General features: G+C 44.1%; 1 protein-coding gene across 6 annotated transcripts in view; it reads left to right on the top strand.

Annotated features, from left to right (window-relative positions):
* Window positions 1–18,890: 18,890 nt before the first annotated feature.
* BPTF (bromodomain PHD finger transcription factor) overlaps window positions 18,891–24,062 on the top strand; it is a 137,274-nt gene continuing 132,102 nt past the window's right edge. For 5 of the 6 annotated variants that reach the window (XM_063080310.1, XM_063080312.1, XM_063080314.1 and 2 more), the window contains exon 1: window positions 18,891–19,571. In XM_063080310.1, the coding sequence (XP_062936380.1) occupies window positions 18,950–19,571 (622 nt within the window). In that variant the 5' untranslated portion in view covers window positions 18,891–18,949. The remainder of the gene's footprint in view (window positions 19,572–24,062) is intronic. The other variant, XM_063080313.1, reaches the window with a different exon arrangement.

The following is a 24,062-nucleotide window of genomic DNA, read 5'->3' as shown; positions in this document are numbered from 1 at the left end:
TCAGGGAGTTCTCACGAAATCTGGAGGAGGCTGAGCCAAAACTCTACAGGAGCCCTGGGATTCACATTCAAAGAAGGGACCCAGGAAGGAACATGGGATCAAGGTTCAAGACCACGGAGTGAAGAAAAGCGCTTGAGCAGAAGAGGATCAAACTGGGAAGAAGGGAGGCTGTATTAGTCCATTAATGTTGCTTATAACAGATTACCCGAAACTAGATAATTTATGGAGAAAAATGAAATTTACTTCTTGTAGTTTTGGAGGCTTGGAAGTCCAAGGTCCAGGGGTCGCCCTATGGTGAGGGTCTTTTTCTGGGTGGGAACTCTCTACAGGGCCCTGTGGCAACCATAGTATCACATGGCAAAGATGGCAAAAGCTCCTTAACGTGTTCATTTGATCTCCTTATAAAGCCACCAGTGCCACCCCCATGACAACCGACTAAACCATGAACCCATCAATCCATGAATTGATCAATCCTTTCATGAGATCGTAGTCCTCACAATCCAGTCACCTCTTACAGGCGCCACCTTTCAATACTGCCATAGTCTGATTTCCCACCCTCTTAACACTGTTACCATGGGGATCCAGCTTCAATGAGTTTGGGGGGGGGACATTCAATCCACTGCACAGGCCACATATTCTGAGGGTCCCAGAGGGTGCCTGGCTGTCCCATGATGTTTAGGGCTGGCTTTTGAGGGCAGCTGGGCTGGCCAGTAAAGAGCCAGAACTGGGGCAGGCCCCAAACCCTTCTAAGTCCTCCGCTAGGTGGGGTGGGTGGGACATCCCTTCACTCACCTGATGGAGTGTCTTCAAGCTCTTCAAAGGAGTTCTTGAGGGGGAGATGGGGGCCAACAATCCATCTGCCTGCTCGTGCTGTATTTCAATAGCACCAAACATTGGAGTTGGTCCTGAGGCTGGGGGGGTTCAGCACTTCCTACCCTTGTCACACTTGCCCTTTCTGACTTGTCCAGGCTGGTCATGGGGATGTGAAGGTGGCCTGGGGGACAAGAGAGTAGTTGAAGATGGGGTGCATCCACAAGAGAGCAATCCCACGGGTCTGCCAAAATCAGTGCACCCACTTTTCTCAAGGCTGGGAGGCATGTGTATATCAGAAGGGGATTCACAGTACCTCTCCTAACTCAGGGAGCCACTAACACGAGGATGAGCAGAAGAGCGGCTCCCCAGAGATGTCCACATCCTGTTATGTTACATGGGCAGGGGAGTTAAGGTTGCAAATGGAATTTAGGTTGTGTGATACAATAAGAAATATATTTGGTGTTTGTCCCCAGTTCGTGGCAAAGAGCTTCTAAAACTCTTAGAATTTCCTGACAGAAGTTGCTGGAGTGAGCAGGACTGAAGCCATGTCAGGACCTAAAATCACATGGGCAAACTTTTAAAAGACACAGTTTTTTCCTTGGCATGCATTTCTCTGAATTCCTTCTTTCCCCGTGATTATTTGATGTTTTGAATCTTGGTTACGAGGCAAGATGACATTATTGACATGAATGTAAAACTGTTTTCCAGCCAGCCTGAAGCTGTGGGCTTGCCAGGAGACACTATCCAGCAAGATCCTGAGATAACAGCAAAAATGGGAGCAGAAGCCAGACAGAGTCTTGGAGAGACCTTGCACCTGGCTCCTTGCACAAAGCCCCCACAGTCACGTCCCCCACCCTCCTGCTCTCCATTCCCCACGTTCCATTCCCTCAGTCCCCTCTTTGAAAACCCCTCAGTGGATCTGAGGCTTTGAGGTGGCTTTAGTCTGGCCGTTCACCTTCAGGTTTACCAGAGAGATGGGTCAGCCTCACATCTCTCCTCAGGTCACTGGTATTCCTGAATAAAAGATGACTTCCATGTTCACCAACATTTGACTTTTGAGTGGCTTGTTTTTGAAAGAGAGCAGGCAGCCGGACTGGGCCAGTAACAGGGTGTCATTTGTTGTTCATAAGAAGCCCACTTTTTGTTTTTTGGGGTTTTGGGGGGGCAGCTGGCTTGTACGGGGATCTGAACCCTTGACCTTGGTGTTCTCAGCACCACGCTCTCCCGAGTGAGCCAATTGGCCAGCCCAAGAAGCCTCTTTTGATCATACCTGAGTTTATGCTAATGAGGTGACTTAGGCTTCTACATTGCCTCAGGATGGGGCTAGTGACCGGAAAGAGCAACCCTTGATTAGAAGTCTAGAACTTTCAAGCCCACTCCCAGCAACTTCCGAGAAGAGAGAGGCTGGAGATGGGGTTAATAATCGATCATGCCTATGTGATGAAACTTCCATAAAAGCCCCTAAAATAATGAGGTTCCAAGAGGGTTAGGGTTCAGGTTCTGGAAGGGTGGTACACCCCAACTCCACGGGACAGAGCTCCTGTGCTAGGCACCCTTCAGGACCTTGCCCTGTGTACCTTCGTATCCTTTATAATAAACCAGTAAATGTAAGTAAAGTGATTTATTGAGTTCTGTCAGCTATTCTAGCAAATTACCAAATCTGAGGAGGGGGTTATGGGAACCCCCAATTATAGCTGGTTGGTACAAAGTACAGGAAGTCCAGGATTTATGACTGGCATCTGAAATGGGGGCACTATTGTGGGACTGAGCCCTTAACTTGTGGGATGTGATGCAAACTCCAGGTAGTCAGCGTCAGAATTAAATGAAGTTGCAGGACACCCAGCTGGTATCCTGAGAGTTAGAGAATTGATTTTTGGTGTGAGAAAAAACCCCACACATTTGTTATCAGAAGTGTTCTGTGGGTAGAAACACATCATAGTAAATTGATAGTCAGATCACCTTAGATGCAGATTAAGTGGAGTATCTGGGTGGGTCCTTTAAATGTAGAGAAGGGGACAGAAGGATCAGAGTCAGTGAGAGATTAGAGGATGCTTCGCTGCTGGCTCTGAAGATGAAGTGGCCATGAGTCTAGGAACACAGGTGGCCTCTAGAAGCTGGAGAGGGCAAGGCAGTGGACTTTTCTCTAGAGCTTCCAGAAGAAATGCAGCTCTGCTGACACCTTGATTTTAACTGAGTGAGACCCATTTCTGACTTCTGACCTTCAGAACTGTAAGATAATAAATCTGTTTTAAGCCATTAAATTTATGACACTTTGTGATAGCAGGGATAGGAAACTGATCTGTACCCCTTCAGAGTAAGTGTTGGTTAGCTCCTCAGCACGCGGAGAATGCACAGAGACTTTTGAGCTCTCACAGCCCAACAGTCCTCACCCAGGGATGGGTATCAGAATCACCTGGGAACTTTTACTTATTTATCTGTGATGGAATATTTCAATAATAAAAATACAAAAAAATATGACAACCATCCACGTGTGTTTACCACTTGAGAAACAAAAATTGCCAATTCAATTTGGTGTTCCTATCCCCTCAAAATAACTGAAAAAGTTGTGCAGTAATTACTAGTATACCCACCATAAGATTCTATAATTTCCATTATACTATTTGCGTATTACACATCTATCAGTTCCTCCATCCATCTATTCATCCATCAGCCCATCTGATTTTTTTATGCATTTCAAAGTTACAAAACATCAGTATACTTCATCCTCCATATCATTAACCTGTTCAGTGTTTGTTCACAAATTTTGAATTTCCTAGGTCAAGTTTATATACAATGAAATGCACAACTATTATTTCTAACACATTTTAAAACTTTTAAAATTTATTTTTAAAAGTATTCTCAAGCAGTCTCCCATCTACCAGGCCTGACCCTGCTTAGCTCCTGACATCAGAAGAGGAAATGTACAAATATGAAATATCCCATTTGATGTGTTTGATAAATGCATCTTCCCATGGCACAAAAACCCCTGTCGAAATATAGAACATCATCCTATGCTCTTTTCCAGTCAAGCCCTTCCCCATCTCCCCAGAGGCAATCACGACCCTGGTTTTTTTCCACCATAGATTTACCTGTTCTAGAACTTCACATAAACGGAGTCAGATAGTACATACTCTATCGTATCCGGCTTCCTTTGCTCAGCAGAGTGTTTCAGGGATTCGTTCACGTTGCTGCATGTACCAGTAGTAGTGCCTTGTTACTGCGGAGTCTCTTATATGAAATAGCAGCTTGTTCAGCCATTCTCCTGTTGATGGACACTGGGACCATTTCTAGGTTTTGGCTATTACAAATAAAGCTTCTGTAAACATTTCTGTACAACTTTTGTATGTGTGTGATCACATGTTTTCAGTTCACACGGGTGAATACATAGGAGTAGATTTGCTGGGTCGTAAGGTAGAGTGCGTGTTTCATCTCATGAGAAACTGTCAGACATTTTCCCAAAGTCGTACCACTTTAAACACCCACCAAAAACATTTGAGCGCTCTGGTTACTTCACATCCTCAGCAACAGTTGGAGTTTTCAGTCTTTAATTTTAGCCGTTTTGGTGGGAGTGTAGAAGTATCTTGTAGTGATTTTAGACTGCATGTCTTTGACAACTAAATGACGTGGACCACTTTTTTTTTTTTTTTGAGGCCAGCCAGTAGGGGGTTCCGAACCTTTGACCTTGGTGTTGTGACACTGCGCTTTAACCAGACCATGTGAAACACTTTTTCATGTGCCTATTGGCCATGCATATATCTTCCTTTGTAAAACGTCTTTTCAAATCCTTTGCCTGTTTTTAAAATTGGATTGTTTTTCTTTTTACTCTCGAGTTTTAAGTGTTCTTTATATATCTTGATACCTCTCCTTTGTCAGATATATATTTCGAGAATACTTTTAGTCTATGGTTCACTTAATTCTTTCCTTTTAAAAATTATTTTCTTAACGGTGTCTTTTGATGACAAGAGTTTTAAATTTCATTAAGTCTAACTTATCAAGTTATTTTTCTTTTATGGTTATTGTTTTCTGTGTCTTAAGAAACCTTTGCCTTCACCCAAGTCATGAAGATATTCTCCCGTTTCTTCTAGAAGCTTTATAGTTTTAGCTTTTATATGTAGGTCTAGGATCCGTCTTGAATTAATTTTTGTATATGGTATGGGATGGGGGGGCGAGGTTTGTTTGTTTTTTCCCCTCCATACGGATATCCAGTTTTCCAGCATTTTCTTACCCCACTGTCTCGCTTTGATGCCTTCGTTGAGAATCAAGTAACTGTGTAAGTGTCTATTTCTGGGCAGGACCTCTGTTTTTTTAAAAGCTCCTCAGGTGATTCTAATGTGTGTCCCTAGGGTACCAGCCCTTGAGGTCCTGACCACTAGCTGGTAAGGTGGTTGGTGATCTAGAAGGTTTGAGGAATGGAAGCCATGGTTGAAGTGCATCAGTGTGTTTTGGACATGAGAATGTAGTGAACTGTGTGCAAATTTTGCAGAGTTAAGGTGGGCATTACAGCTGTGTTTCCTGGTGGGCAGGGAGCAGCAGAGAGAGTTCTCTAGAACTTGAATGATGCAGGCTGGCCAATTAGCTTGGTTGGTTACAGCGTGGCGTTATAACAAGGTCAAGGGTTTGGATACCCTAACCAGCCAGCTGCCTAAAAAAAAAAAAAAAAAAAAAAAACTTGAACGATGCATTCCACTATGCACCAGATGGACAGGTCTAGTTTAGAGGATGGAGTGTGACCTTTAGTAGGTCAGCCCCTCCCCCACGATGATGGTGTGATTTCCACAGACATTGAGAGGGCTGGGAGAGGGCCTAGTAGTGCTTAGGACCATTGCTGTCTATCCTCAGCCAGAGTACCTGTGACTAAAGACCTGATGGATTTTAGGAATCATCTCCAGACCACAGGGTCACCAAAAGTCCCCTTGGATCATGTTTAGGATTTTGAATCCTCGGTGGCTTGCTGAGCAGTGTCCTGCCCAATCCCAGTACTGACGTGCAGGTTCCTACTGCCAGGACATTGATGGCTGTGCTGCTGGAGGAGGATCTCGTGCATTCTTCAGCTTGGGGCGAGCTTGGCTCTTAGCTGACTGGACGATGGGCTTGCAGAACTGTTTAGATCGACAGCAACAAAGCCGGTACGGTTCAAAGTTCTCAGGCCATGGTGCTTTGGAGGTGGGGCTCCCTGCACCTCCATCCCCTGCCATTTTCACCTCCCTAGCAGGATATCTACTGAACGGTTTTGGCGCTCGGCTTGCAAACATGTGAAGCAAACTCTTTGAAGACTGTGAGAGGCCGTGAGCTGAACTGAGTGTGCTCCAGGTACTCCTGGCTGTCATGTGATGCGGGACTCCCCTCCTCGAAGGCCATCCAGATCACTAGTAATTGTGTCTTCACCACAAGGTCACTGACATGAGTCATCCCGTGTTTCTTGATGTAGAGTCTCAGGGGGAAAAAATTACTAAGCCTGGGGACTCCTTGAGACAGGCTGGAAAGGTTGACCTTGAGGATGTAAGGCCAGGCTGATTTGGGGGAGGCCAAGGACAAGTTAGAAATAGAGTTTCTAATCCCTGAAACAAGACTGGAACCAGAAGAATAACATCTCTTTTCTGAGGTCACTTGGGGCAAACAGGGTGGACAATTAGGGGATGGACAACCCAGATTCTTGGGCCCAAGAAACCCTAGATTCTACAGTTGTTTGACCAACCCACAAGCCCAGACCTCTGCCCTGCATCTTGAGGATTCATTGACCAAAATGAATGAAGCCCAGATCAGTCCAACTCACAACTACACTTCTGGGAATTGGCCTGGAGATGGCGCCCCTGCCGTTGGTCTGGAAATGCTGGACCAGCGCTCGGGCCAGTCTGGCAAATGGATGAGCTCGTGACCCAGTGGATGAGGGTGCCAGAGTCGGAAGTCTGCACGGGACCCTTTCATCAGCAGGAAGAAAGCAGGAGCATTGCCCAAGCCTAACGGCACAGCCCTGTCCATAAACTGCTCAAGGCTTATCTTGAAATCTGTTTTCAACTCCCATCCCATCAGATCCAAAGTGGTCTGGGTTTTAAAACTACACCCTGATTTCTTCACAAAACATTCCAAATCCAGCCTCACCGCAGAGTCCTTCCACGACACAGCTTAAAGATTCTTCTGATCAAAATGCACTGAGTGTTTACAGGGCGAAGAGCCATCTGACATCTTTAATCAAAGGTTTGCGAACAGTGCTGAATTGAGGAGCTGGTAATATTTTTGTCACCCTGTGTCCTACAGCCTGGCCAGCCCCCCGTTACATCGAGCCTCCTCTAGTGGAGGGGTCAGGCTGGTGGCAGAGCTGTAGGTAGTCTGAGAGATTCCATTCATTCATTTCTGGGCCACTGGTGTGGCCAAGGGATTCAATCTGTGCAAACAGGCTCAGGCGTGTCTGCAAGACTGCCTTCCTTTCCTTGCCTCTATGATCCAGATCTAGTTTTCTGAATCAGTCAAACAAGGCACAGTCCTGGCTCCTTTAAGACTACAGTAGCCTTGGCTGAGGACATAGCCTAGGAAATTAGGACCAGCATGGCCATGTTTGTTCTTGAGGGCAATCAACTCTGTGTGTGTGTGTGTTTGTGTGTGTGTGTGTGCGTGTGTGTGTTTTCCCAGGGCAGAGTAAAGCAGGTGCATTTCTTCCAGTCTCAATCCATAAATACACTATCCCCACCAAGACGTGGGAAGCTTTTACCCAGCCTCTTATTTATTTTAGGTAAAAGAAATCCTATATGCCTTCAGCATCAGCTGGCCAATATGCTGCGTGTTTCATGTACCACCTTCCCTTCCCCTGAAAAAAAGGTCATTCACTTTCTGATCAAACTAACATACATTCACTTTCAAGCAATGCAAATAAATGTTTAATAAAATTCTGAATCTCCTAAGGTGTCAGCTTTAGAGCTTCTCCTCTGAGAAAGTGGCATTTGTGAGAGTGAGAAGATAATGAAATGGCTGGAATTACCCGAGGTAGCTTTAGTCAATCAGAAAATAAAAATATTCTGTCCCTATATCGCTCAGTGAGAATGACCATTAGGAAGACTAAATGGGGCTTTGAAAAATCTATACTTGCTTCACTTCTGATTAGCCAGGCCTGTGCAGGGAGCAGTGAGAGCCAAAGGGAAAAAATCGAATAGGATGGAAACCTAGTTCAGAAAAAAGATTATGCATATCTTCCTCCTAGAAACTGAATTTGTTTTCCATTGCTAGGCCGGCAGTGCTGCAAATTCTTGAATGGGATGCCTGTGGCAGGGAGGATCAGAGGCAACTCTGTTGAGTAACTGTCCCGAGCAGCTGAGAAAAATGACATCAGGTGTGGTTAAAGGCTGGCGGCTGCTTTCAGGTGGGTGTTCCCGGGAGCTTCAGAGGACTCAAGAATGAAGGAACCAAAATCACTGTGAATATTGGAAGGCATCAAGACTTTATTTTCAAGCAAAGCAACACTAGGCTGAAATGTACGTCTTTCCCCAGTTTGTTTTATTCTCACCATTTTGGCTATTATCATTGTATTTCAATCCTCTCATTCCCTTCACTCAGAATGAGGTAAGTAATTGATTTCCTTATCAAGATGTCAGGCGGTACATTTCTTACAGCTTTCAGGGCATACAGCAAACCTAAAACCATTGTTTGGCGGATGCAATCATTTTTATTGTTACCCCCCAAAAAAGGATTTATGGCAATGATAAAAATAAAGACTGTGAGGTCATTTTTAGTGGTAATGAATTGGCTCCTAAAGATTTAATTAAAGAGAAAATTAGGTCAATCTCAGTAGACTCCAAATGATGTAGAAAGTCTATGCAGGGCGGAAGGAAGTTATGGAACCATAGACACAGTAAAATAAAAAAATTTTAAAGTGTAAAAATCAAAAAGGAAAACAAATCACCAAACCATCTTGCATATTTTCTCTGGAGAGATATAGAGATAGAGATAGAGATAGATAGATATCTATGTTTATATATTCGTATGTTAGAAAAAGGACTAAATACCTTACCAATTGATAATAATAGTATCAGTTGGTTGTAACGTTGTTGCTGAAAGGGCAAGGGGAACTGATTAAAGCAGACACGGTATATCTAGAATTTTTTTCCCATTCCTCATATAACATTTATTTTTATTAGTTTTTATTTAAATATAATTCACATACCACAAAATTCACCCTTTTATTTATTTATTTTTGGTGGCCGGCTGTTACGGGGAACCAAACCCTTGACCTTGGTCTTATCAACACTGCGCTCTAATTAACTGAGCTAACCAGCCAGCCCCTGAAATTCAGCCTTTTCAATAGTGTACTTGTGGGTTTTAGTATATTCACAAGGTTGTGCAACCATGATCACTATCTAATTCCAGAGCATTTTCATCACCCCAGAAAGAAGCCCCGGATTCACTGGCACTCACCCCCCATTTCCCGTCTCATCCCCTGGCAACCATTTATCTACTTTCTGTCTGTATAAATTTGCCTACTCTGGACATTTCATATAAATGAAATCATACAATATGGGATTTCACAAAAGAGGGCTTTTGTGTCTGGCTTTTTCCACTAAGAATAATTTTTTTTTTTAATTATGGTAAAATATACCTAACATAAAATTTACCATCTTAACCTTTTTTAAGTGCACAATTCAGTGTTGTTAACCATATTACAATTGTTGTACAGCCCATCTCCAGAACTTTTTCACCTTTCCAAACCGAAACTCTGTATCTATTAATACTAATTCCCCATTAACTCTTTCCCCCAACCCCTGGCAATCTCTCTGACTCTGACTCCTCTACACGCCTTGCATGAACGGAATCATACATTATTTGTCTTCTTTTGATTGGCTTATTTCACTTGGCATAATGTCCTCAGTGTTCATCCATGTTGTAGCATGTGTCAGAATTTCCTTTCTTTTAAGGCTGAATAATATTCCATTGTATGAGTAGACCACACTCTGGTTATCCATTCATGAGCTGATGCACATTTGGGTTATTTCCACCTTCTGGCTATTATGAATAATGTTGTTATGAACATTCGTGTAGAAGTTTTTGCATGAACATATGTTTTCAGTTCTCTTGGGTGTATATATAGGAGGGGAATTGTTGAGTTATATGATAATTCTAGGTTTAACTTTTTTTTTTTTCTTTCGAAGTGCGGCCATCCCTGGATAGGTTTAACTTTTTGAGGAACTGGAACTGTCCAAGTGTTTTCCACAGTGCTGCACCATTAAGGGTCTCAGTTTCCCCACATCTTCACCAACATTTGTTATTTTCATTTTTTAAACAATTACAGCCACCCTAGTGTACATGAAAAGGCATTTCATTGTGGTTTAGATTTTAATTTTATAATGTTTAAATTTTTTAAATCAGGAGAGTATACTGTGTTAGTCTGTTTCTATTACTTATAACGAAATACCTAAAACTAGGTCATTTGTAGAGAAGCAATATTTATTGCTTACAGTTTTGGAGGCTGGGAAGTCCAAAGTCCAGGGAACACATCTGGTGAGGTGACTCTGCAGCAATGCAGGGTATCACATGGCGAGAATGGCGTAGCAGAGAAAAACTAAACATACTCAGAACTACACCCATGGCCACCATTAAACCATCAATTTATTAATCCATTTAGAAGGGTATGGTCCTCACAATCTGATCACCTCTTCAAGGTCCTATCTTTCAATTACCATAATAAGATTTCCCACCCTCAACAGTTACAGTGGGGATTAAGCTTTGATACATGGGCTTTGGGGGACACAATTCAATCCATGGCATAAACGAATTCTTTTCTTATCTAATCAAATAATTATTTTACAAAAGAAATGCATTACAAACACACACTTGCATGTAAAGCACAAAACACATCTAAGACTATATCAATGCAAATAGGAAAATTATTAACATTGCTAACAGAGCATTGAAGGGTAAATCAGAGATGGGCTCTGGGATGACATAAAGTGATGGTTTCTTCCTATGAGGAGGGTGGAATGGTAGAGATTTACAACCTCCACAAGATTAAAGGCCAATTAAAAGATAAAAATTTTGAGAGCCTCCCATGTTACGAGGGCCCTGTGTTGAACACTTTATGTGTACAAGAGTGCTTCAAAAAGTTCATGGAAAGATTCAATTCTATTTTTCCATGAACTCTTGGAAGTACCCTTGCATTATTTCATTTAACCCTTAAAACAATCCTGTGCAATAAGTTCTACTTATCTCTACTTCACAGCTGAAAAAAACAAGGCTCAGAGAGGTAAAAAATTATGCAAATTATGTTATTATGCGGTAGCCCTCGGACTGAATCCAGACCTGATTCCAGAGTATTTACATTGGAAATACCATGTTACCTTCCATACGTTTCTCAGTATTCTGTTAATAAAATAATAAATAATCAATTCATAGTAATTACTATTACCGCTAACCTTTATTAAGTGTGCTCTAGGTTTCAGGCACCATGTTAGGCTCTTTACGTGCATTATTTCATTTAATCCTCATAAGAACCCTACGAGGTGGGTACTATAATCATTCCCATTTTACAGGTGAGAAGACCGAGGTCAAGAAACCTGGCCAGGATCCCAGAGTCGCCCCACACACTTAGTGTTCTTATTGTTTCCCAGGCATGCTAGGTCTACTCTGTCCAGAGTGTTCCTCACACAGATTGCTTCTTGAATGTTCAGGTTTCAGCTCAAATATCACCTCCTTACAGAAGCCTTCCCTCTCCACCTCATCCAAAGTAGCATTGTATGCCTGCTGGCATACAGTAGGCACTCAATAAATATTTGTTGAGTGAGTAAGTAAAGGCATCCCGTGGACATTCCCACCCTCCAAGTTTGCTTCCCCCATTCCCGAAGTCTAGAATGGCTTGCCTGCCTGGCTCGCATCCTCCCCAGCTCCTGACGATGCCACCTTTTTCTAATACATACCTGAATCTTTACTACATCATGCTAGATGTGCTGCAAGAAGAGTGAGTTGCAGATGGAGTGGGTGTGTAAACAAACCCAGTGCAGTGGGAGATATGCAAAGGAGACATGCACGTGGTCACCTGGGCAGCACACACAACCAAAAATAAAGAGACGCACATACGAGGCTCAGGGCAAGCTCAGCAGAGCGAAGCCAGGCAAAAGATGATGTGGTCATGAACTAATCAAAATTCACCATCAACATGTTTTGAAAGGTATACGTACAGTAGTGCTGATTTCAAATCCTGGCTCCATCATACACTAGTTATGTGACCTTTGGAAAATTACTTAACTTCTGAGCTCCAGTTTTCTCCTGGGGAAGATAATACCCACTGCAGAGTGGTGCTGTGAGGATTAAATGAAATAATGCCACGAAGGTGCTTATATTAGCACTGTCTCAGGCACATAGTATACACCTAATAAATGGCACTTTTAAATTACCATTGAAAAAAATCTTTATAAAGAAAACAAAAAAAAATAAATATATACAAATCTGAAAAAAAGAAAAAAATAAATACAGAATAAAAACACGTTTGGCACAGAAATGTATTCAGAATAGGAAAATTTCTGAAACCCACTAAAAATCCTCTTGATGGGATATTACGCAGTTGTTAAATTGTGAGGATGCTTGGTAGAGTCATAGATACAAAAAGCACTACACAATATTGTGTATCTGGTGTGATCTTGGCTATGTAAATAAATCCCAAAAGTCCCTGGGCCTCTCTAGCCTGTGGGTTTAAATGAAATCACATTAGCCTTATAACCAAATTTCACTGCCTCATTGCCCCCACCTGCTTTTATAGACCTCTGCAAAGGCCCCGGGATCCCTAGAGAATAGTCAGAGCATGTGCCCTCCCGCCAAGTATTTGTCTGTGCTTGATGGGTACAGACACCTTTGGCCAGGCCTTTGCCCTTACAAGGCCTCATAAAGGACACCTCCCTGTGGTGTGACCAACCACCCGGGTTGCCTGGGATAGAGGAGGTTTCTAGGATATGAAACTTTTATTGCTAAAACTGGCAAAGTCCTTGGAAAACTGGGATAAGTAGGTGAGTCTACTTCACTGTGCAGGGTACTTCCAAAGGTGCAAAATGTTTAGGTCTCCAAATGGGGTTTATTTTCTCATTCAAACTATATTTCTCCCAAAATGGGAACTGGTAGACTGCCCAGAGGACCAGGTGAGCAGAATATTCATGTTTGAATAAGGGACTTTCATCCCTGGTACGAGGGAAGTGAGAAAACTAGTCTAAAGTTTGCTTGAGAAACAAATACTCAGAGCACAGATCAAGACAAGAGATGCAAGTTTGGGAAATGTGAGCACACTGGGTGGAACTAGAGTAGTCATGAGAGAGGACTAGGCGGTCCAGCAGACCTGTAAATACGATGGAAACCTGAGGATAATGACATTTGAGCCAAAAGGTAGAGGTAAATGAGTCCATAAAAGAAACTGAGGGGAGAGGCCAAAGAGATAGCAGGAAAAGTGTAGGTTTGAGGTTTGCAAGTTTTAGGGCAGAGTTTCTTCCACAATCTGTCCTTGGCTTTCAATTTGGCCATGCCTTACCTCAAAGCCAGTATTGATACTGAGTGATCATTCTCTTTATCAAGTGGAGTTCTCTTCCTCTTCTTCCAGCTCCTGAAATGATTTCCCAGGGTCTATGTGACGTGTTCTTTCTCTCTCTTCCATAGTAGTTTAATTAGTCCATCTGGCCACTATTTTTATGTCCATGAAGCTGGTTCCCAAATTATACCTCCAGTCTCAATCTTTCCAGAGCTTAAGTACATTTCAAATTCTCTCCTGGATACTTCCACTTCATTATCCCATCAATAAGCCAAATTTAGTAGCCACAGCAGAATCGTAATCACAGATGTTAGCATTGGAAGGATCCTTAGAGATGATCTAATCTAGACTTTCCCAACCAGGGAGCCCTGGCACACACTAGTACGCAGCGGATAGGAGAAGGGTGGGTGGAGATAGATGTTCATCCTCCAGCCCTCAGGATGGCTGGAGCCTCTGGACCAGTCAATTCTGTTCAGTACAACCTCATCCTCTGGAGGGTCTAACAGAGTGGGGTTTGATGGGGAGCGGGAGGCCACCAATGGCAGTCAGATGCACAGCATATCATCTCCTGCATAGACAAAGGGCCCATGGAGATGCTGAGGGAGTTTGCATCCCAGGGGCCCAAGGCATATGCATAGCAATCCAACGTGCAGGAGGAGTGTGTGTGTGTGAGTGTGTGTGTGTGTGTGTGTGTGTGTGTGTGTGTGTGTGTGTGTGAGAGAGAGAGAGAGAGAGAGAGAGAGAGAGAGAGAGAGAAAGAGAGAAAGAGAGAGAGAGAAAGGGATATGGGGGTTCTGGTGCAGGCAGCTGAAAAGCTATCTTCACATACTTTTATATTGGATAATTTTGTCTGTCTGTGGCCAATGTACCACAAACTGTGATGCCCAAGCTGTGAGATGACTGTCCTAATAATGCATGTGCATTCTGTAAATTACAGCTGCATCATTAATTAGAAATACTAGCTGTGAAAAAGTTTGATTGGATCTAAAATCCACAAGCAATTTTCTAAGTACACTTGTCAATGAAAGAAAAGAAAGACCTTTAAATATAACTTAAATATAATTTCTGCTGTTGTAAAAGTTTAGTGGTTATAAAAGATGGTTTAAAATTTTTATATCACCTGTGGTTGCACATAGTTTCTTGTCATTTAAGGAAATTGCTATGAAAGTCTTGATCAGGACTTGTATGAGGTATTTAAAGCCCAAAGCTGAGAATAAAAGTTAGGTACATGGATTCAAGTTCAAATTTCTAATTTAAAAAAGGGATTTTTGGAAAATCTTACAAATTCAATGTTTAATATATTCTCCAATACTACATATTTTATTTTTATTGTAATTGTATTCTATAAAGAAAATTTTTTACCACATTCCATATGCCCCACTATTTCTCGCTGGGTCCTATAATGTGGAAAGGGTTGGAAAATATTCTTCTAACCCAGCCCCTTAACTGATTTGTGAGCAAACAGGTTCAGTCAGGGTTGAATGACCAGTTTAAGGTCACAAAGCTAATCCCTTCCTTCACAAACCATTTCCCATCTCTGACTTTCTCAGACTTAACCGCGGATCTGTGATACATCACCCACCTCACCCAAGTCCAAATCAAATCAGATTCCTTTCTCTCTGTCATAGTCCATCCAATCCGAACTCCTTCCCGGGTTTAAGGAACTCTTCCATTCTGAGGTGTAGACTGTATCCCATTGCGGGAACTGAGATGCCAGGAACTTGCACCCTGGTCTCCCCTGCAGCTAGACCCTGTACTCAGCCACGTCCGCCCCAGCCTTTTAACTGGAAGCCAGCACTGCTATGAAGCTGTGGCCAGTGCCCAGTACTGGTGCTGTACCCAGGGCAAGCTGGGCCTTGTGGCAGGGAGCAGCAGCCATGCTGTCTTCACTGGTCCAATTCTGTAGCCTGATTCTGGGCACTTCTTGGCTTCAAAGCCTTAGAGCCTAGTTCTTGGGCACCCTCAGAGATTCTGTGAGCTCCAAGCAGGCAGTGTTGGTTTCTGTTGCTTGCCATCAAAAACCCAACTAATGAAGAAATTGGTACCAGAGTGCTTGTAGACTCTCAGGGAAATTGGGTGCGGGAGGTGTGCGACTGTCTGTCTAGTCTTTTGAAACTGATGGTAGAGAAAATGCATGTAGTATTAAGGCATAAGACTCGGATAAATGGGCACTGTTTGCAGCCAATTATTTGCAAACAGCAGCAAAACAAGTCAACACAACCACCCAGGTCACCTGGAATTAAAAGCAAGTCTTTAGAAGGATGGTCATGGTCAAGTGACATATACTGGATGTGAAGAGTTCAAGGACTGTAGGTGGTGTAGTTTCTTCTGACAGTGCTGGCTGCCTGGCAGCTCTCTTTGGATTTGGAAGACTATATGTACCACATTTGTATGTGCTGCTTTAACCCATTCGCAAGTGACCTGAAAGCTTGCTAACGCTGAACCATAATGCTGAGCAGAAGGTTCTTCAGCAGGTCCAAGCTGCAGTGCAAATAGCTCTGCATGACCCAGTTGGTCCTCATGACCCAATGTATCCAACGGTGCTCTGTGTACAGCCACATACTGGCATGCTGTACAGAGCCCGTGACAAGACCCCAAAGGAGCATTACTGTTGTTGTACTTAGGGTTTTGGAACAAAGCCTTCATCTCTTTGGCTAATTACTATTTTTCTTTTTGGAAACTGCTCTTAGTTTGCCCCTGGGCCCTGGCAAAGATTGAAAGCCAGGTGACCACATACCTGTGTGGCTTATCATGAACTGAGCATCTGTTCTATTTAGCCATAAAATGGTCAGTAGCACTCCCTTCCCCAGGAGGACACAGTATTTATAAGAGCAGGCCCGAGCAGGTCCTGGAGAAGCTCAGGAGTGCAACTCCCAGTACATCTACGCCCATTTCACTGCCACCCCTCCGTCCACTCACAACAATGGCCTTATGGAGAACTCCCCATGACCAGGTGACTATGGAGGACAACCTCTGAGCTTGGTTTACAGATGGTATCCGCTGGAAGTGGACTGCTAAGGTGTGTAGCTGCACTTTGGAGGGGTCTTGAAGAACAGCTGCAAAAAGAAACCCTCCCAGTGGACAGATGTTTGAGTTGTACTCTTGTGGTTCTCTTTGTCGTGAGAAAGACTTTACCAATTCATGAGCCAGGTGGTCATGGACTTAGTTTGGTGACAAGGAGGTTTGGAAGAGAGGATGTAGAAGTACCTTTTGGAATAGACCTAGAAAGTGAAAGGATTTGTGTCCCATATGAATACTTATCAAAATGTCCTCACCACTAAGGAAGCTTTAATAAGCAAGTGGACAAAAACTGCCACCCGTCGGTATAGGTCAGGCTCTTTCCCTAGTCAAGCCAGTGCCTGCCTATTGAGATCATGAACAAAGTGGCCATGGGGCTAGGACATGGGGTTATGATGGGCTCTACATGGGCTTCTCTGCAAGTCTGACCTGCTATTGCCACTGCTGAGTGCCCATGTCAGAAGGAATCATTGTAATGGACTTCCTCTATCATAGTGGGGACAGTAAGTCAACATCATTGGGAAGAGGTTTAAACTGAGTTTGGATCTGCTTTTCCCACTAGCCAAGCTTTCAACATCATCACCCTACATGGGTTTATTCAATACCTAATTCTCCATTGTGGTGTCTTACATATCATGGCATCTGGCCAAGGAACTAACTTTACAGTGAAAAGAGGGACTGACCTATTACTCACTAGCCTTATTATACCCCAATAACCAGAAGTGGCTGGCTTTATGGAACAGGGGGATGGCCCATAGGACACGTGGCTACTGAGCCAGACAGAAGGAAACAAGCTTGAGAGCTAAATGAGCCAGTGTCAGTTTTTCTGTTGCTTACAACTAAAAACTCTAAGTAATACAAAAACACCCCTCACTGAGCCATCTATTGTAAATTTTTTGGTAAATAGGTTTCCTCCACTATTAGATTGTAAACTTTGAAGGTTGTCCCCACTTCTAATATCTTTGTGTTCCCTATAGTACATAGCACTGTACATAGTGTAGGGTACAGGCTGCAAACCTGTAGACTCTGGGCTATATCTGAAGTACCAATATTTTGATCAATCTTAAATTTTTTAAAAAATTGACGTAGTTGCCAACATTTACAAATCAAGAGATTTCCTATGAAATCCCCTTTTCCACCCTCTCTTGAAAAATTTGAAGATCTGGCCATTTTAGGCCTGCATTCTCATAGCTGCTCTCTGTAAACAAAACATGGGCGCTTCCATTTGACAAAAGTCCTCATTTTGCCCACTTTATTTACATTAATTACTTACCTGGTCCCTGGAGGCATATGTTTGCCACTCTTGGTACTCAACTGAACTGCAGTGAATAAATTTGGCAATGAGTGCTTGTATTTTAGTTTTCATCTCACATGTGTTCTATTCTCCTACCTTGATTGCAATAAGCCATTTTGGTGGACAGAATCTTGTTAACTAGTTTTCTTTAAATTACTTTTTGGTTGTCACATATTCCTTTCTCATCCCCAGAGCTGGCCTTGGCTACCCTGGGTTGAATCCTCCTGATTCGGTCTGGGAGTGCCTGATATTTCATCACTCTGATTCGTTCCCTGGGCTAAGCTGAGACCTGGTGACTCGTCAGGTAAAGAAATTAAAATGATTTCCCAGCAATACAAACATACGACATTGGGAAATACATTTTAGGCGCGATGCCATCTTTTCTACTGCAAAGGAGAGACAGTCAAGTCCTCGCGGAGGTGGTGAGCCCCTAGCCGGGGCGCTGGGAAAGGAGATGGAGACTGGAACGTCGTTGCGTTCTGGAGTTCATCCGAGGCTTTCCGGGAGGGGATTCTATGCAACAAGCCCCAGAGTGCCCCTCCCTCTGGGTGTGGCAGCCCAGGGCGTGGGTCCTGGCAAAGTCCCAGAGCAGTTGTCATTGGGATCAATTTCAGTGCTCTAGGAAAACCTAGGAAAACTTCTGGAGTTTCCCAATTTCGGGGGCTCGTCTCGCCGCCCCCCAGTTAATTTCCCACCGTCGCCGGCGCTGCCCAGTGCCCTCGGTCTCTCGGGTCACCCGCTTCCGCGACACCTTCTCGGGCTCTATCGGCATCAGTTTCCTCACGGGAGCGCGAGGGGGATGAAATTTGGGGGCTCCCCTGCCCTGCCCCCCGAGCCGGGAAGGCGGTCCTGCCGAGTTCGGGCTCCGGGGGCTCTCGTCCCCTTGCGAGGCCTTTGAGTGGGGCATTTCGCGAGCGGTGCGCCCCGCCGCCCAGCGCCACCAGAGCCCGCAGTCCGGCCGCGAAGCCCAGGCGCCCCCGGCCCTCCGCCCCCGGCCCGGCGCTCCCGCGCTCCCCCTAGCGGCCGCCGCGCCGCCTCGCTCCGTCCCAGGCTCGTCGGCGGCGCAGCTCACGTGACCGCGCTCCGGGCCTGCGGCCGCTGTCGGTTCCCCCAGTCACCGAGCGAGAGGGAAGAAACAAGATGGCGGCTGAAGGCGATCCGGAGTGGGGCCCCAGCAATTCGGACTGAGCCTTCTCCCTCCACCCGCTTCCGCCGGCCGGGCCCCTCCCGCCCGGCCCCGCGGGCCTCCCCACCCGGCCCCGGCGCCCCCCACCGCCGCCCCCGCGCCCGCCCCTCCCCCCTCCGCTTTCCCTTCTCCCCCCCGCCTCGGCTCCGACATGAGGGGCCGGCGGGGCAGGCCGCCCAAGCAGCCCGCGGCTCCCGCTGCGGAGCGCTGCGCCCCGGCCCCGCCGCCACCGCCGCCGCCCACGTCCGGACCCATCGGGGGGCTCCGCTCGCGGCACCGCGGCAGCAGCCGGGGCAGGTGGGCCGCCGCCCAGGCTGAGGTGGCGCCCAAGACGCGGCTGAGCTCGCCCAGGGGGGGCAGCAGTAGCCGCAGGAAGCCGCCGCCGCCGCCGCCGCCGCCGCCGCCGGTCCCCCCCAGCACCAGCGCCCCGGGCCGGGGGGGGCGAGGGGGCGGGGGCGGCAGGACGGGGGGCGGGGGCGGCGGCGGCCACCTGGCCCGGACCACCCCGGCCCGCAGGGCCGTCAACAAAGTGGTGTACGATGACCACGAGAGCGAGGAGGAGGACGAGGAGGAGGACATGGTCTCCGAGGAGGAGGAGGAGGAGGACGGCGACGCCGAAGAGACCCAGGATTCCGAGGACGACGAGGAGGATGAGATGGAGGAGGACGATGATGACTCCGACTATCCGGAGGAGATGGAAGACGACGACGACGACGCCAGTTACTGCACGGAAAGCAGCTTCAGGAGCCATAGCACCTACAGCAGCACTCCAGGTACCCACCCAGCCCGGTTGCTGCAGACTCCTTCCCCACCTCCTCTCCCCTCCCCCCTTGCTCACTCCCTCTCGAGTACTGTGCATCCTGCTGGGATCTCCCCCACCCCCGCCTGCTCCCCCCCCAGCAGAGGGGAAATGCGACGGCACATCAAGTGGCAAAAAACTAGATTTACAAGAGGAAAGAGGCGCATTGTTCAAAATGGAGATTGCATTGTTGCAGCTTGCAGGCCACACACTCGCTCTCCCCCCCCCCTTTTTTTCCTCTTCAAAATTGTGCCAGTGCAGTGTCTCCACCAGGCAGGATTGAAACTTTGGCACACACATATCCATGGCATTCATTTTTCTTCCCTTGTTTTGGTGTGGTTTTTTGGAATGAAAGAAGCCTCTTGTTTTGCAAACCTCTTTGCATTTCTAATGTGGTTTTTTTTTCCCCTAGCTTTTTATTATATATCCATTCCTTTAAAAGGAATTAAGGATTTAGACAGATTGTGGCAAGCAAACACGCACAAAACATGCTTCTCTTCATACCCCCTAGCCGTGTGGTTTAAAAATTGTATTAAGGAAATGATCGGTTGGGTTAGTAGGGGAGCCTTATCTGGTCCTGTGTGTTTGTTTTTATTCATTACTGCTAATGGGCTCGTGCAACAGTTGCTGGTAAATGGCTACTTAAAAAGCAAAGCAGAAAGCCAAACAGAACCAAATTTGGTAATTCATCTGATTTAAAAACATTTTGGTTAAATCTAAAATAAAAGTTTAAAACTGCAGGAACGTGCGTCTTAACTAATTTGATCCCTTTGCTTTGCTTGGGACATGCAGTTCTCTGTCACCTGTTGCAGAAGATGTGTAGTTGGTCATCCAGACATAGTTGCTGAAGATGAGCTTTTGGACCAATTTCTAAGTCACACAGCAAAAGTATCAGATTAATTACAAAATTACTTTTTCTTTTCATTCTGTTTCTGAGGGAAAAGTCCTCCCTGGACCTGTAATGAATTTCTCCATGGTGAGTGACTCCCTCCTGTTTTCTCACACGAAGTTCCTCTAAACTGGTGCTGAGATGCATTTTGTTAAAAACACGCACACACACAGAAATGTTGCTTTGTTTTAAATACATAGTTATGGTTTACTAATTTGTGGGGGCAAAATAATTTATGGCAACAACTACAAGACTTTTCCTTTAAAGTTTTGTTAAATCTGGGTTAACTAAATTAGAACCTAGATATAAGATCGTTAACAAAGTAAAGTTTACGGGGAAGTAGGAGGGTCTTAAAATAATGAAGGTTTGTCGTGTCATTTTTAGAAAGGGTAGTAGAAGTCATTAAGTTTAAATGTTTCCGTTTTTTATAAATGTTTTAATAGGTATTGGAGAAGTATAGGTATTAAACCAGGTGTAAACCCATTTAGATTGTCCAAACATCAAATGAACAAAGGTGATTTTTCTGCCTGACAGTAAGAATCTTTGGCTCTCTTGTCGGGGGGAGACTAGCAGGAAGATGAAGGGAATGAATCAAGTGTCAAGTGTCCGTGTCACGTATGTAGAAGGGACTACATGCAAGTTTGCATTTCTTGCCAATTTAATTTTAGTACATCTTTTATAGTAATACTTTTTACCTTAAGAAATCACATGTTGGTCTCTTTGTACCAGGAGCCTGGAATTGAAACATAGATTGAATTACATACACTATTGGAGGAAGTTTTTTCTGGTTATACAGAGCTAAAACATTTCAGCAGGGTGGTTCAGTTAACTTTAACTCCAGTTTGAAGGCCTAGCAAATAATATGTAGGATTGATGGCTGTGCATATGCTGAATTAAATTACAATTTGTGGCTAGGCTTCCTTTTTTAAAAAAAAATGTTTTTAATGCTTGTATATTTATGATACTTTTGTGACATTTTGTTTTTCCCAATGACACTTGTAGCCCATCTTGGGTATACTTATCCTTATATGAAATTATTAACTCCTTAGGGATAGGTATTGGTTTTATATCCTCTGAAACTCCTAACAGTGTTTTTGCACATAGCAGGTGCTCGTTAAAGATTGATTGGCTAAATTATTGTTAGTAGGTGAGAGCTCGTAATATGTGAAGTTTTGATCATTCTGCAGTGGGTACCACAATTCCTAAATATTTTGGACTTAGGAAACTAAAAATTGGTCTAATTAGCTTTTGATAGACAGTTTGACTAGTGAATGTTTTTAAGAGCAGAGTTATTGTGTTTTGAGCTGCTATTGCATGTTACTTGCCAGGCTTTTTCCTTTTTTTATTGGATGTGGTGTTAACTTGGATGTTTTGCCTTTTGAAGCACATTATTTCTCAAGATGATGGTAAAATGGTCGCTACGTTTTGTGTTCTATACTTTTAGAATATGTCTATTTGCCTAAAATAAGTAACAATGTATGCAGTGAGTGAGTTGTGTAATCTAAGTACTAGTTTCATTAGTTTTATTGTCTGTACTTCCTGGCATGAAGGCTATCAGGTAAATTTGTGTCTGTGCATATTCTTTGGAAGAAAAAAAGTTTTAGGACTGTTCTAAGATATCCCAAGAGCATGTAAAGAAATGCGATTGGTAGATTTGAATCCTGTCACACTGTCAGAGCTGTAAGATGACTATATTGTATTGGTAATTTAGAGTAATTTGATTAATTTTTGTAGTGTAGAATGTTGGCTTAAGTACTAACATACTAAATTCCTAGTATGCAAAATAATTTATTCATCTGTTTATCTGTTAAGTACTTTGTAGGCAATTTAACTATTGGTGATGCAAAGACATTGGTTGATATTACTAAAGTCACAGATTTTTTAAAGTTTATTCATTGGAGATTAAGTGGTTTTTTTTTATGGAGAAAAATTTTAAATGGGCCTAAGTACTCACATGACAAATATTACTACTGTGGGGATGACAGGTTTTTAATATAAGATTGAAATATCTAGTTTTGCTTAAGCTAGAGGCATTTGGCTGAATAAAGCTTTTATTTTTATTTTTTAAGTTCAGGGTTATTTTAGCCTATAGGTTTTATTAAATACTTTGCCAGTACATTGAAATGGTTTGTATAGAAAATCTGTTTTGAATAGGCATTTGGTAAAATTCAGACAGCACATTGAAATTAAACATTTGCTAATTTTAAAACATTAAACTATACTTGAAGCAGAATGGTCTTGCATTTCAGTATTTGTCTTGTGTGAGACTTCTGAGAATTTTTACATGGAATTTTGAAATTTGGAACTTCTGATGACTTCACAAAGCAAAAACCCTGGCGTTATCTTGGGAGAGTTAGTGATCTGTGTCCTACTAAGGATTATGGCAGTTGAGATCAGTAGCTGAGATGCCATAAACGAACTACAGATTGACTTGAAACAGAATTTGTTACTGGTTTGGCAACATTTATTCTCACCAGTGTCAACCAAGTATCTCCTCAGTATACATGTAATTCCTGATTGCTACAAGTGAGGTACAGAGTGCAGGGAGATTTAAAGGAGGGTGAGATCATACTCTGGGGGGTTGGCGTGGGCGTCTGCGTGTGGACCTGGAGGACTGATGGAGTGGGGAAGAGAGGGAGCAGGGCGAACTCGGGCACTGATAGTCAAGTGTGGGTAGTTGCAAGTAACCCTGTATATCACGAGCCCTGCATATGTGAGTAGGAAACTGTAAAGCTCCATTGTATGCCGTGTTAGGCAGTACTTAGAGAGCTAGGCTGAGCACCAGAGGGATATGGTGTATTCCCTTCAGCACCATGCACAAGCATGAGAACAAAACCACATCAAATTGGAGAGATACAGTTAAGACGCTGGTGTGGCCCTTTCCCCAAAATGAGAGAATTACCACTGGGAAAGTGGTCTGAAGCCCTCCCTCTTTCAAATCTGTTTCAAATATGTTTAATTTAGGGTATTGGGTGATTTGGGGTATCAGAAGATCTGGAAATAGTGGGATATGATTTCAGCTGGATGCTAGGAAGTTTAGCATCACATCTGTTCTGCAGGATGGGCTGGAAGAGGATGAGATAGCTGGTGGGACTTAGATGGGTTTTGTAGCCCTGAATGGAAGATCAGTCCAGGAAGTACTTCAGACTTCTCCATGCCTTGACACAACAGAAGTGTAGGCTGAGAGAGGAATGTGTCAGATATGCCTGTGCTTTCAGCAGCAATAGGGAAGTAAGATTATAAGGGAAATTAATGAGGTCTGTTTTCAGGTGTCATTATCTGAAGAGGTTAAACATGAAAATTAAAAGAAAGAAAATGAGGGCCCAAAGAGTTGTTAAAAAGTTGGGCAACATGATTTGTGAGTAGTAGAGAGGCGTGTCCTAGGTATGCAGTAATAAATAGTCTTGCACACAGTTCATGCTCATCTCCTCTTCTGGTGCTCACCCATAGGCATATTTGGAAGTGGAGCTGTGTATTGGAACGTGTGTGCAGCAGAATTGGGGATGTTAAGGCCAGGAGCTCTGGTCTCTTCTGTTATGTCCTCCTTTCCTCACTCCTCAATACCTGTGTCCTTCC

This window comes from Cynocephalus volans, chromosome 16, assembly GCF_027409185.1.
Source record: "Cynocephalus volans isolate mCynVol1 chromosome 16, mCynVol1.pri, whole genome shotgun sequence".
Classification (NCBI taxonomy): domain Eukaryota; kingdom Metazoa; phylum Chordata; class Mammalia; order Dermoptera; family Cynocephalidae; genus Cynocephalus; species Cynocephalus volans.
The sequence above is the reverse complement of the archived record's forward strand: the minus strand, read 5'-3'. Positions and strand labels throughout refer to the sequence as shown.